This window comes from Hypanus sabinus, chromosome 21 (genome assembly GCF_030144855.1).
Source record: "Hypanus sabinus isolate sHypSab1 chromosome 21, sHypSab1.hap1, whole genome shotgun sequence".
NCBI classification, from domain to species: domain Eukaryota; kingdom Metazoa; phylum Chordata; class Chondrichthyes; order Myliobatiformes; family Dasyatidae; genus Hypanus; species Hypanus sabinus.
Window position 1 is genome coordinate 37,987,244 of NC_082726.1, and position 15,481 is coordinate 38,002,724.

Consider the following 15,481-nt stretch of genomic DNA (forward strand, 5'->3'; position numbering starts at 1 on the left):
TCACAGAAGACTGACATAACGTTTGATTTTCTGCCAAACTGTAGCAAGTATCTGCCTCATCATTCCAGAATCTAGCAGGGCTTCTCCCATACCACTTCACTTACTTCAGCAGAAGGTCGGAAGAAACTCATACATTTCTTGTCAGAGTGCCAAAGTAGGAAATTCATAATCTCAGCTAATTCATAATCTTTAACCAAGTGTAAACAATGGAAGAATGATTTGTGGTCTTAATTTAGTCCTAGTGTTTTCTGTAAAATGTGGCATTTACGGCAACAGAAACAATCTGAACTTACATTTTCCTTTGAACGTAGTAGTTTTTCCAAAGACACTTCACAAACGCAGTATCAAACAGATAGTAATTCCAGGTCACACAGGAAACACAGGGGAGGATAACCAATAGCCTACTGGGTGACAGGTCTGAATATTGTAGCTGTTGATGTCGTGAAAATCAGGAGACCATAAATATAGTGGTATAACGTTCTCAAGGCTTCGAAAGATGTGAAGACAGTGAAAATTTTAACAAATGACAATTACTTCCCTGCATTTTAAATATTTAAAATTTCATCTTTATGACTTAAAAATTATATAATTTAGAAGAATCAGTGTGGATATTTGAAAGGGGAATCATGTTTGACTAACCTACTAGAGCTCTTGGAGAATTTAACTAGTAGATTAAATGACAAGGAACTAATGGATATGGCTTATTTGGATTTTCAGAAGGGCTTCATATAAGAGGCTGCTGATAAAGTTACAGTACATGGAACTGGATAATATACTAGTGTTGACTGAGAGTTAGTTAACAGATAAAAAGCACTGGGTAAAGAATAAATGGGTTGATCGCAGGTTAGCAGTCTCTGACCAGTGGTGCTCAGCAGAGATTGGTTCTCAGGCCTCAATTTTGCATCATCACTATCAATGGTTTGGTGAGACCAAAAGTGACATTTTACTACTTACTGCTGACATGAAATTAACTGAGAATGTGAGTAGACATGGGGAGGCAAATAGGTTTCTAGAGGGCAATGGCTTGGCTAGAGTGGGGGTATCGACAAGTGAAGATGGGAGGTTATTCACTTCACAAAAATATCAGAAATGCTGAATATTTTATAAATAATGAGATGGGGAAGTGTTGATGTTCGAAGAGACCTAGGTATCTTGTAGACAAGTCACTCAAAAGCTAAAGAGAAGGCAATTAGGAAGATAAATGGTATACTGGCTTTTGTTCCAGAGGTTTTGAGTGCAAGAATAACAATGTATTATTACAGTATCATTGGTCCTGCTCAGTCTTTATCTGGAACAATCAGTTCAAGTTTGGCCTTTTTACTTAAAAAAATAATGGCAATAAAAGGAGTGCAACTAAGATTCAGCCGCTGTAGGGCTGTCGTAAGATGAGGGATTGAGTGGGACAAACGTTTTTAAAAAACAAGTAGTGAACCCATTGAAGTAAATCAGATTGCATTGGGGGTCACTATCTCAGAAATGGTAGGCCATAGAGAACTAAGCAGGAAAAGCTCACTTACTCAGAGGGTAGTGAAGCTTTAGCATTCTCAACCAGAGAGGCTGCAGAGGCTCAGACACTGTGTTTATTAAAAACAGCAAATTATGGTAACCTATACATATTTTGATAATAAACTTTCTGTGGTTTGTATGGATGGGGGATTTTTTTCACCCAACATCCTTCCTTTCCACCTATTGCTCCTTTTCTGCATCACTTTTTAATTTTACTTTGGAGAAAGGAAAACAGGAGTTTCAGGAATCCAAGAAAGTTACATCAGAAAAAAAAAGAGCTTAGACAATTTCCCTGGAGAAGAGGTACCGATTTACATACAATCTTATGCCCTCTTTGGTACGTGGTATCCCCTCCACAACCCAACATCCTTCATCATCCTCCTGGGAATAGGAGATCAAATACCCCCACAGAAATTTGAGAATTATAGTTGGCAAAGGTGTTGAAAATTTGAAGAAATCACCTTTTGTTTGAATAATCTCATTTATTTTCCCTCATTAAGGTAAAGGCCCAACCAGCATCACCAAATTTGACCCCGAACACAATGAGAGGACAATCAAGTCTATCATTCCCACCAGCAAGTTAAAAATGATCGATTCAGAACAATGTGCTTGTTGGTGATTAACAATCATTATGCTCAATGGTTGCTTCCAGAGTCCTTCAGGACATTTCATCTTCAGCTGCATCTGCAATATATTTTACGCTGTGTTACGTTCAGTAAAGTTTGACTGTTAACATTTGTCCATTTTTAAAAATGTGTTCACTTTTTGAAGTGCATGCATAGGTAAGTATTCATTGCCCATCCCTAATTGCCCTGAAGAAGCGGTGATGAACTGTGCATTTGAATTTCTGCAGTCCTTCCGATGAAGATGATCTCACAGGGACAGATTTCCAGGACTTTCACCCAGCAATGATGAGAGCACAGAATAAAGCAACAGAGAACAATACAATACTGTACTGGCCTTTCAGCCCATGATGTTGTGCTGACCTTTTAACCCACTCCAAGACTAATCTAACCCTTCCCTCCCACATAGCCCTCCATTTTTCTTTCATCCATGTTTCCATCTAAGAGTCTCTTAAATGTCCTGAAAATATCTTCGTCTGCAACCACTCCTGGCAGAGCATCCCATAGTCCCACTACATTCTATGTAAAAACCTACCTCATACAATTCCCTACATTTTCCTCCAATCACCTTAACCAGATGTCCACTGGTACAGGCCATTGTTGCCTGGGAAAAGGATAATGACTGGACTTTGTCTGGCCATTACCAGAAATTTGAGAAATCGATGTTCATGCCATCAGATTGGAGGCTACCCTGAAGGAATATAAGATGTTGCACCTCTAACCTGAGTGTGACCTCATTGCGACGGTAGAGGAGACCATGGGTTGACATGTCAGAATGGGAATGGGAACTGGAATTAAAATGGGTGGCCACTGGGAGATCCCGTTTTTTCTAGTGGACAGACCGTTGGTGCTTGGCAAAGTGATCTCCTAATCTACGCCGGGTCTCACCGATATACAGGATTATATTATAGGATATATACAGTCCATGAGAAAATAGATGCATCTTGATAGTAATAATGCCTCTATGTCGTGTGGCACCATGAACTAGCTAACTGTCATTAATTCAGAACAGTACTCTGTACAAAGTAAGTTTTGTCAACTTACCCATGCATGCACTTCAAAAAATGAAAACATTTTTTAAAAATGGACAAATGTTAATCAGCTCAGTCCTAAGGCATCATTGCGGGGATTCCTCATGGCAGCTAAAGGCTCAATAGCCTTCAGTTGCTTTATCATGAACCTGGTCAATGCGAGGTTCCATTGCAACCTCAAGATAAGACAGCAGTCTGTGATCTCTTTCAACAATACCAGTGTAATGCTTTGATTTGGGGTGGAAAGACAATATAATAATGATGTCACATAATGTATGTGGAATAATAAAAATCTCCAACATTATTTCCTACCAGTCTCCTGCTGATCAATGGCATTACCATTGTGGTATACCTCTCTATCAACATCAGAAGGATTCACCAACTAAAGAAGCCTTAAAAAATACCTTGGCTAGAAGAGGTCAGAGATAGTCTGCCCTGTAATTTGCCTCCTACTGTAAATCTCCAGGTTCACCAGTCTCAAGGTACAAGGCAGGTGTTAGATGGAAATTTCCCTTCACTTGATGGATGAAGCCAACTCCAGCAATGCACAAGCACCTCAACACCTCAGGCTGAAATACTTACTCCCCTCACCATGGTTACAGTGAGCGCAGTGGCAGTTCATTGATCTTCCCACAACTGCATCCTCTGCTATCCAGAAGTACAAGAACAGGAGATCACGCAGTACATAGGATCAATTCAGCAAGTAGTCCTCGAGGGAACATACCATCCTGATCTGGAAATAAAGCCATCGAACACTACATCACAGAAACAGGCCCTTCAGGCCTTCTAGTCCATGCTGAACTGCAGTCCCATTGACCCTCAACTGGACCATAGCCCTCCACACCCCTCCTATCCATATACTTATCCAAACTTCTCTGAAATGTTGCAATGAAACCCGCATCCACTACTTTCAATGGCAGCTCATACCACACTTGCACCACACTCTGAGTGCCTCTCACAGGTTCTCCTTTCACATTTAACCTATGACCCCTGTTCCTAGTCTCACCCAACCTCACTGGAAAAAGCCTGCTTGCCCTTACCCTACCTGCTATATACCCCTCATAATTTTGTATATCTCTATCAACTCTCCTGTGCTCCAGTGAATAAAGTTTTAACCTATTCAATCTTTCCCTATAATTCACATCCTCAAGTCCCAGCTGCACCCTTGTAAATTTTCTCTGCATTCTTTCAATCTTATTGATTTTTTTTCCCTTTTAGGTAGGTGACCAGAACTGCACACAATACTCCAAATTAACCTCACCTACATCTTATAACATCCCAGCTCCGGCACACAATACTCCAATTTATGAAGGCCTATAGGTCAAAAGCTCTCTTTACGATGCTATCTGCCCTTGACACCACTTTCAAGGAATTATCTATCTGTATTCCCAGATCCCTTTGTTCTTCTGCACTGCTCAGTGTCTTGCCAGTCATTATGTACGTCCTATCCTGGTTTGTAAGACCATAAGGCCATAAGATATAGGAGCAGAGGTAGGCCATTCAGCCCATTGAGTCTGCTCCGTCATTCAATCATGGGCTGATCCAATTCTTCTAGTTATCCCCGCTCCTCTTCCTTCTCTCCATACCCTTTGATGCCTTGGCCAATCAAGAAGCTATCTATCTCTTCCTTAACTACACCCAATGACTTGGCCTTTGCAGCCACTCGTGGTAACTAATTCCACAGATTTACCACCCTCTGATGAAAAATAATTTCTCTGCATCTCTGTTCTAAATGGACGTCCTTCAATCCTGAAGTCGTGCCCTCTCAATCCTAGGTCTCCCTACCATGGGAAATAAATTTGCCTTATCTAATCTGACCAGGCCTTTTAACATTTGGAATGTTTCTATGAGATCCACACCCCCCCATTCTCCTTAACTCCAGGTGATACAGCCCAAGAGCTGCCCAGCGTGCCTCATATGGTAACCCTTTCATTCCTGGATTCATTCTCATCAATCTTCTCTGAACCCTCTCCAATGTCAGTGTATACTTTCTAGAATAAGGAGACCAAAACTGCACACAATACTCCAAGTGTGGTCTCACGAGTGCCTTATAGAGCCTCAACATCACATACCTGCTCTTATATTCTATGCCTCTAGAAATGAATGCCAACATTGCATTCGCCTTCTTCACCATCAACTCAATCTGGAGGTTAACCTTTAGGGTGTCCTGCACAAGGACTCCCAAGTCCCTTTGTATCTCTGCATTTCAATTCTCTCCCCATCTAAATAATAGTCTGCCCATTTATTTCTTCCACCAAAGTGCATGACCATACACTTTCCAACATTGTATTTCATTTGCCACTTCTTTGCCCATTCCTCTAAACTATCTCAGATTCAGATTCAGATCCAGTTTATTGTCATTTAGAAACCACAAATGCAATGCAGTTAAAAAATGAGACAACGTTCCTCCACAATGATATCACAAAAGCACATGACAAAACAGATTACACCAGAAAATCCACATAATGTTTGGCAATCCACAATCCAGAGTCCAGAGAGGCTGCTGAGTATTAATATCGCGCTACCATCTTACCGCGTTCCCCGGAAAGGAGCTCCTATTCCACCAGACAAAACAAGACCAAAAACTAAAGCTACAAGACCTGCACAAAACCACATAGTTACAACATATAGTTACAACAGTGCAAACAATAGCATAATTGATTAAAAAAAACAGACCGTGGGCACAGTAAAAATAGTCCAAAGATGTTAAAAGACAATAAGTTCAAAAGAAATCACCACACAGTTTCCACAAGTCCTCACGGTCCCGACAGACTCGCCATCCCATGCCGGCAGCAGAAGGGAATACCCCCGCTATGGACTTCCACAGCGCCACCCGACTCAGCCTCGCAGACGCAGCACACACTGAAAGCGACCTGACTGCAGCGGACTCCAAGTCCGTCGAACCTTCGAACCTCCTACCATCCCCTCCAGCACAGCTTCTCGGAGCACCATTCTCTGCTGAGTGTATTAAGGCACCCTTGCCAACGGCCATCGGCAATGTGACCCCAAGGACTGGGGGCCTGTTCTCAGCAGAGACCCGGACCTCACAGCAGCAGCAGCAATGAAGAAGGTCTTCCTGGAGATTTCCAGATATTCCTCCGTGCTCCCACGTCCATTTTTCATCTGATTATGATTGCAGGCTCTCTGTTTCCTCAACACTATCCGCTCCTCCACCTATCTTTGCATCATCATCAAATTTAGCCACAAGTCTATTAATCCCATAATGGAGGAAAGGGAGGGGAAGGAAAAATCGATATTCATGCAATTAGGTTGGAGAGTACCCGGACAGAACGTAAGGTGTTGCTACTCCTCCCTAAGGGTAGCCTTATTTTGGCACAAGAGGAGGCCATGGATTGACATTTCAGAAGGGGAACAGGAAAAGGAATTAAAATGTTTGGTCACTGGGAATTCCTGCTTGTGGCAGATGGTGTGGAGGTGCTCAATGAGGTGCTTCCCCCCGTTTGATGGTCCACTGCCTTGACTTCATCAACTTTCCTGCTAACCTCCTCAAAAAACTCCTTAGGATTGGTTAGACACAAACTACCACACACAAAGTCATGTTGACTGTCTCCATTCCTGTATTGTTGCTGGGTTACGATCTTAGAAATCCTAAGCCAATGAGTAACTTCACGGACTGTGAAGAGTCCTCCACACTCTGCAGCATTTATCAACTGCTACTGAATAGGAAGGAGAACTAAAGGTTACTAGTAATGCCTTAATTCTACCTCACCCTTCCTCTTTGTGGGAAGAAAGGAAATAAAGGAGGTGCTTACACTTTGTCAGGATCAAGAATTCCAAGTAAAGTAAACATAACACTGAATCCAAATATTGGAACCTTTCCTGCTATTATGTTTGAAAGATGTGGTTTATAGCTTAATCTTTCTTTTCATACAAACAGTAATATTTATCAAAGCTACTCGTAGACTTCTCTGTGAAAACAGGCAGCCTGCCTGGTCAAGTCAATGGCTGAGGGAACACTGGAATTACAATGCTGCTGCAACAGTGTTCATTAGATGTGCAGACATTCTTCTGCATCCATTCCATTGTGTTATTGGTTGAGTAATTAGTAGCAGTAATTCAGTAGGGTTTAGAGTCTGACTCATTTGCTACCCCTCCCTACTAACAACCTGGAAAAGGCACTGGAAGAGGTGGAGAAGATTTAAAAAAATGTGGAGTAACTTTTTGAATTGAATGGATGATTTTTTTCTTTTATTTCTTTATTGAGATACAGCGCAGAATAAGCCATCTGGTCCTTAGAGCTGCGCCGGCCAGCAAACTCCAATTTAACCCTAGCCTAATCATGGGACAATTTACAGACTTGGCGTCCACAGCTGCCTGTGGCAAAGTATTCCATGGATTCACCACTCTCTGGCTATAGAAATTCCTCCTTATCTCCATTCTAAAAGGATGCCCCCTCTATTCTAAGGCTGTGTCCTCTGGTCTTAGACAATCCTCTCCACATCAACTCTATCAAGGTCTTTCACGATTCAATAGGTTTCAATGAGGTCACTGCTCATTCTTCTGAATTCCAGTGAATACAGGACCAGAGCCATCAAACACTTTTCATATGACAAGACATTCAATCCTGGAATCATTTCTGTGAACCTCCTTTGAACTCTCTCCAGTTTCAGCACATCCTTTAAGAGATAAACTGCTCACAATACTCCAAATGAGGCCTCACCAGTCTCAACTTTATATCCTTGCTTTTATATTCCAGTCCTCTTGAAATGATGCATTTCAACATTGCATTTGCCTTCCTCACTACAAACTCAACCTGCAAATTAACCTTTAGGGAATCCTACACAAGGACTCCCAATTCCTTTTATTATTGGTACTTTCTCTCTATTTAGAAAGCAGTCAACTCTTTCATTTCTTCTACTAAAATGCCTGACAATGCATTTCCCAACATTGCATTCCATCTGCTACTTGTTTGTCCATTCTCCTAATCTGTCTAGTCCTTCTATAGCCTCTCTACTTCCTCAAAGCTACCTGCCTTACCACCTAATTTCGTATTGTCTGCAGACTTTGCAACAAAGCTATCAATTTCATCATCCAAATCATTGACATATAGCATAAAAAGAATTGGTCCCAACACAGACCCCGGAGGAACACCATTAGTCACCGGCAGCCAACCAGAAAAGGCTCCCTTTATTCCCTGCCAAACAACCACTGCTTTATCTATGCTAGAAACTTTTCTGTAATACCATGGGCTCATAGCTTGTTATGCAGCCTCATGTGTGGCACCTTGCCAAAGGCCTTCTGAAAACCCAAGTACACAACATTAATTGAATCTCCTTTATCTATCCTACTTGTTATTTCTTCAAGTAATTTCAAGTTTTGTCTGGCAAGATTTTCCCTTGAAGACCCATACTGAATACAGCCTACTTTATCATGTGCCTCCAAGTATCCTGAAACCTCATCCTTAATAATCGACTCCAACATCTTCCCAACCATTGAGATGACTAACTGGCTTATTGTTTCCTTTCTAATGCTTCTCTCCCTTCTTGAAGAGTGGAGTGACATACGCAATTTCCAGTATTCTAGAACCATTCTAGAATCTAATGATTCTTGAAAGATCACTACTAATGCCTCCATGATCTCTTCAGCCTCTCTGAATGCCTCCATGATCTCTTCAGGCAACTCTTTCAGAATCCGGTGGTGTACACCATCTGGTCCAGGTGACCTCTCTACCTTCAGACCTTTCAGCTTCCCAAAAACTTTCTCTCTAGTTATGATAACTTCACACACTTCATGCCCCCTGACACCTGGAACTTCCACCCAACTGCTAGTGTCTTTCACAATGAAGATGAATGCAAAATGCTTCTTCATTTCGTCTGCTATTTCATTGTCCCCCATTACTACCTCTCCAGCATCATTTTCCAGCAGTCTGATATCCACTCTCGTATCTCTTTTACACTTTACTTACCTGAAGAGACTTTTGGTATCCTCGTTAATATTATTGGTGAGCTCACTTTCATATTCCATCTTTACCTTCTTTATGACTTTCTTAGTTGCCTTCTGTTGGTTTTAAAAAGCTTCCCAATCCTCTAACTTCTCACAAATTTTTGCCCCATTATATGCCCTCTCTTTTTTTCTGTTGTCTTTGACTTCTTTTATTAGCCGTGGTTGTGTTATCTTTCCTCTAGAATACTTCTTCCTCTTTGGGATGGATCACCCCTCAGTCTTCTATGCTCCAATGAATGAAGTCCCAATCTATTCAATCTCTCCTAATAATCCATTCTTTTGAGTCCTAGCCACATTCTCATAAGCAACACATGCAAAATTCTGGAGGAACTCAACAGGTCAGGCAGCATCAATGGAGATGAATAAACAGTAAACATTTTGGCCTGAAACCCTTTTTTCAGGACTGGAAAGGGGGAGATGCCAGAATTAAAAGGTGGAACGGAGGAAGGCTGGCTAGGAGGCAATAGATAAGTCAGATGGTTAGGAAAGGTAAATGGCTGGAGAGTGGACCATGTGAGTAAGAGAAGGAGGAGGAGCACCAGGGGGAGGTGATAGACAGGTGAGAAGGTGTAAGAGGTAAGAGTGGAGAATAGTGGAGGAAAGGTGAAGGAATAAAATTACCAGAAGGAGAATTGATGAACATGAGGTGTTGCTCCTCCAGTCTGAGAGTATCCTCATGGCAAAAGAGGAAACCATGGACCAACATGCTTGAACAAGATTGGGGTTAAGAATTTAAATGGTTGGCCATGCGATACAGTATTCTGTTTTTGGCAGATGGAGAGGAGGTGCTTGACAAAGCTGTTCCCCAGCTTAAGTCAATTATTAGGGGGCCACATCAGGAAAACTGGATACAATAAATGGCCTCAAGAGATTCACAGGTGAAGTGTCACCTCAGTTAGGACTGTTTGGAGCCCTGAATGGAGGTAAGGGAGGAGGAGGGTTGTCAGGTGTAGCATTTCTGTTGCTTGCAGGGATATGTGCTTGCAGGGAGATTAGTAACCATATAACAATCACAGCACGGAAACAGGCCATCTTGGCCCTCCTAGTCCGTGCCGAACTCTTAATCTCACCTAGTCCCACCTACCCGCACTCAGCCCATAACCCTCCACTCCTTTCCTGTCCATATACCTATCCAATTTTACCTTAAATGACACAACTGAACTGGCCTCTACTACTTCTACAGGAAGCTCATTCCACACAGCTATCACTCTCTGAGTAAAGAAATACCCCCTCGTGTTTCCCTTAAACTTCTGCCCCCTAACTCTCAAATCATGTCCTCTCGTTTGAATCTCCCCTACTCTCAATGGAAACAGCCTATTCACGTCAACTCTATCTATCCCTCTCAAAATTTTAAATACCTCGATCAAATCCCCCCTCAACCTTCTACACTCTAATGAATAGAGACCTAACTTGTTCAACCTTTCTCTGTAATAAGTGCTGAAACCCAGGTAACATCCTAGTAAATCGTCTCTGTACTCTCTCTAATTTATTGATATCTTTCCAATAATTCGGTGACCAGAACTGCACACATGTGCAGTAGGGAGGGATGAATCGACAAGGGAATAACGGAGGGAGCAATCCCTGCAGAAAGCAGAGAGTGAGGGGGTGAGGGAAAGATGAGTTTGGTGGTAGGATTCTTAAATAATTTGGTAATAACATGCTCATAATTCCTTTTTTATAATCCTTCCTGGTTAATGGCATCTTTAATGGCAGGGTGACCAAAACTGAAGACAAAACTCAGAGAGTGGCCTCAGCAAAATCCTGTGCAACTGCAACATGACATCTCTACTCATATGAGGGTAGGGTAATCAGTGATCAGAGAGCAGACAGACTTCCAGTAGAAGTTGCAAGGTGGCCTCACCTTTGGACAGCAAATACCAAGCTGTGGAGAGCAGGTAGAGGTCAGGAGAAAGCAGGGGAAACAGAAAGGAGTGGGAAAACAAGCGAAGTGATTGGGTCAGGGGAAGATTGTCAAGAGGGACAAAAACAGAAGCTTTGGGGTTATTGAGTGAGGGAGCAATGCACATACAGTACCTGCACTCTGTATAGCAGAATCTGGGCTTCATTCATCTTGGACTCCTTCTGTTGCATAAATCATTTAGCAAGTGTTTCCTAGTTCTGATCCAGAAATATTACTCATTGCCTTGAAATATTAGCCCCATTTTTCTCTCTTAAAACATTATCTCTAGTTCAGACCTTGGTAAATATTTTCAGCGCTTTATTTTAATCTCAGATGTTTGTTTTTCCACCACTCCTGGACTGTGGGTTATATGTAACATGGATGAAGCAGCATTATGTGCTTCTAACAACCACGTTAACCCAATTGGCCTCATTAGCGCTATTCCCTTTGTTCTTCCCATCCCTCCCCTCACACATTCTGCTCCGCAAAACCAATTTGTTTTCTCACTTTCCCTGTTTTCACGAAGGTTTGAAGCTGGAACATCACACCAAAGGCTCCACTTCAGTTGGAGTTTGAGGAGATATGGCATGTCATGAAAGTCTCTCACAAATTCCTATAGCTGTATCGTGAAGAGCATTTTGATTAATTGCACCACAGGTATGGAGGCTTCATTCCACAGGATCACAAGAAGCTGCACAGAGTTATAGACTTGGCTAAATTCAACGCGGACATAAGCATCCCCACCATTGATAACACCCTCAAGAGGTGATGCCCTAAGAAGGCAGCATTTACCACTAAGGATCCTTGCCATGTGTGACATGCCCTCATCTTGTTCCTGTCATTGGGAAGGAGCCTGAAGACCCACACACAACAATTTCCCTCTGCATATGTTTCTGAACAGTCCATAATCCCATGGACACTACCTCATTATTCCTTTTTATGCACTATTTATTTTATAATTCATAGTAATTATATGTCTTTACATTGTATTGCTGCCTGAAAACAAATTTCACATCATGCAAATTAGTGTCAACAAATCTGGTTCTGATTCCACAGACGCTGAGTATTTCCAACAATCGCTGGTTTCATTTCAGATTTCTTTTTCTTTAAATTTTGAAATACCAATGCATGTGTTCACTGAAGAGCATTTAACATCTGCATTACCCTTAAGAGGAAAGGATAAGATTATTCAATTGTGTTCACACACACTGACTTCTCAGAGCAGCAACTGGAATGCATTGTTGAAATAGAATATATACCGAAGGAGAGAAAACCTACAGAGTAGGATCGTTGTCCAAAAAATGTATTGAAGAAAGACATGGAAACACAGTGAAATTAGGTTGAGGCAGTCAAGAATTTTATTTTCTAAAAGAGAGGCCATGACCTCCACCTCCACTCCACCAGTAGCTATAAAAACAGTAATTGGCAATCGAATTTCAGCTCATGTAAATACAATAAGCAACACATCAGGCATTCTCCCAGAAATAATCCTACCAGGTCAAATAAATGTAGAATATTTAAATTTTCATTTCTCCCATTAAGTGTTAAAAATTGTGTTTTTTAAAATCTCTTGTATAAAATGCTTCTTTTTACTTAAACAAAATTTTTGTTACAATGATTACAATGCAGAGTGGCTTGGAAGAAACAAAACAGTACTGTTTATTCAGGGTTTATGGAAATACTGGCTCAAACATGAAATGCGTTGACAAATTAATTGCAAATTTCAGAATCCAACCTGCATTCAATGTATAGCAATATCTAACAAATCACCTTCGCCATACAGAATATAAATAAATGATGAATGAGGCTACATGAATAATGCACCGTATTCAATCTCAGAGTCATGGCCTTGATGTAAAGCAATCAATCCACTTTATTCATCTTCATCCTTTCCACAGAGTCGTAGCAAGATCTTCCGAAAATCACCTCCCACATCATCCTATTGGGCATAAGACATGTTACCCTATTATCAAGAACCTGACACATTTATACAATCAAGCCGTATAAGGTACTGAAACCAATTCTGAATTGTTTTCCAACTGTCTACTTAACCCAATTTTTTCCCCAACTGTCTCCTTAATCCAATCTATGTGATTTTGGTTTTCTCATTTGTCAGTAATTCTCCACACCGATGAAGTCCAGTACTGGATACACAGATGCACAATCAAATGGGAAGGCAGTTCATGCTTTTAATATTGAATAAAATATTGTAAATGGAAACATAAATTACACAAAAAAGTTTTACCTTTTTGTCCATAATTGATTGCCTGAGTGGTTTATGCCATGTTCTCTGATAGATTTGATGCCCATGCTAATTGCTATACAGGGTTTGGAGTGTGTTAGGGACACTAGGAATTATTTTATAGATTTTCTTTGCAATCCCAAAACAACAGTACATAAAATCACTGTAAATCAATGGTTCTTTTCTTGATCACACATTATACAATTGTTGCACTATTAACTAAAAATGTACTAAGAGTGGTACAGCAGTGTTCATGGCCACAAACACCAAAGTGTGTGGTTAGAGAATACAGAAGCTTCAAAAGTTTAATACATTGGCCTCTAGTTAGGAAGCAAGTAACAGGAAAAGAGAATATTGCTCATATTTATAAGATGTCCTCAGTCATCTAATAACAGGGATAGTATGGTTTTAAAATTATATCAGTTTGGAACATACCTCAATGTATGAAAATAATGATTTTCCATAAAGGTTGAAAAATTCAGTTTTGATATCCATCATATCTACTTCACTCCGAGAGATTATGATTCGAATTAGGCCTCTTTCATCTGTACCAGCACCCTGGTAGGAACAACAGATAAAGTGGGCTAATTTCAGGAACAATAGTTAAAATGGGCTAATTTCAGTAGTTACGATGGTCAGATCAGACATACATGGACTCTCTCTCTCACACACACTCACACACAACTATTTGTGCTCCTGGCAATGAATATTATTTAGTTTGGAAAAGGTTACTCTACAAAATAGATGTGTCATCAGTAGGACAGAGATCAAAAGCTTCTAAAAACTCATACACAAACCCAACATGGCTCCATGGCTCAGTAAAGACAACGGTGGAGAGCCAAGCCTTTCCACAAAGATGGTTAACATTTAAAATATTTTAATGAACTCAGCAGCCTCAGAACTAAAATAAAGCCAGGAAGTTCTGGAAATATTCAGCAGGTCAGGTATCTTATGGAAGGAGAATCTTATGATTGTTTTTTTAAAATCCAGAATGGAATGATTGCACAGCATGTGGTGCTGTTGCCTCACCATTCCAAGGATTTAGGTTTGACCCTAACCTCAGGTGCCATCTTTGTGGAGTTTGCATGTCCTCCCTGTGATCATGTGGCTTTCCTTGAGTACTCCAGTTTTCTGCAAGTTGGGTTACTGCCTGCTGACAATTACGTATAGTGTGGATGGAAGGTGAAAGATTTAGTAGGATATATATGGGCACGAGGGAAAGAACATGTGACAAGAAAATAGATGGGAGGAAATGGAACTGAAGAGAATATCTCAAGAGTTGGTACAGATTCCCTGGACTAAATGGCACCCTTCAAAGTAATGAGAATACTTCAGATATACAATACGTTCCATGGATAAATATGAAGTATTCATTATTTTTTGCTTGAACTTCAGAATTTCCGCAGAAACAGCCTCAGATTTAACCAGTTTTATCTTAACTATTGCTGATGAGACTACAGGAAAATAGCATTTCCTGCAGAACAAGAGAAACAATATACTCCTCAACCTCACCACCTAACTCATCTAATTCTAATCCCTCTCCACCCACTGATAGATCAGAGCAACCTGTTGCTGTGTCGTGCTCCAGAATGTCTTCCCGAGGCCAAATCCCAAATTTAACATAGAGGCATACCTCAGGTAAGAAACATAATCAGCACTCAAGAGCAGGAGTTCCCAACTTTTTTTTTTAATGCCATGGAGCCTTACCGTTAACTGAGGGATCTGTGGACCCCAGGTTGAAAAGCTTTGCAAGCATGCAGGAAAACCTATCACACGATATAACCCACCTATTAATATCTATGCTCCCACTTTGTTAACAATGATTTTCAAGTTGGCAACCCCAATGTTATGTAAATCTTGGCTAGTACTCCCAATGATTTTCCACAGCCTTAATCCATGCGTGTCACTGAACAAGATAGGTTTTTTTCAGTTCCCCTAGTAACCATGAACCAGATGAAACATTAAGTAAACTGGGTTTAACAAGCATATTTCACAGAGTCAACATCTGCTGTATTTAAACCAAAGTTCTATTGCTGCAAGTCAACCTAATGGAGTGAAAAGTATCTACCATCCATCATGAGTAAATCTTTGTAAAATATCATTTGTAAACATTGCCTATAGCCACACCTCTCAAAATGTACACATGGGAAACAGAACAGAGGTCATAGCACAGGGAGCATGGCTTACTAAAACTCAATTAAATATAGCAATATTC

The 15,481-nt window shown here is 40.8% G+C and overlaps 1 protein-coding gene across 1 annotated transcript in view; it reads right to left on the bottom strand.

The window, feature by feature from the left end:
• Nucleotides 1–12,365: 12,365 nt before the first annotated feature.
• The window catches only part of LOC132378975 (annexin A4-like), a 56,675-nt gene continuing 53,559 nt past the window's right edge, over nucleotides 12,366–15,481 (bottom strand). Inside the window, exons 11-12 of the mRNA XM_059946376.1 lie at nucleotides 13,702–13,824; nucleotides 12,366–12,963 (exon numbers count right to left, since the gene is read on the bottom strand). Of these exons, the coding sequence (XP_059802359.1) occupies nucleotides 12,898–12,963; nucleotides 13,702–13,824 (189 nt within the window). The 3' untranslated portion in view covers nucleotides 12,366–12,897. The remainder of the gene's footprint in view (nucleotides 12,964–13,701; nucleotides 13,825–15,481) is intronic.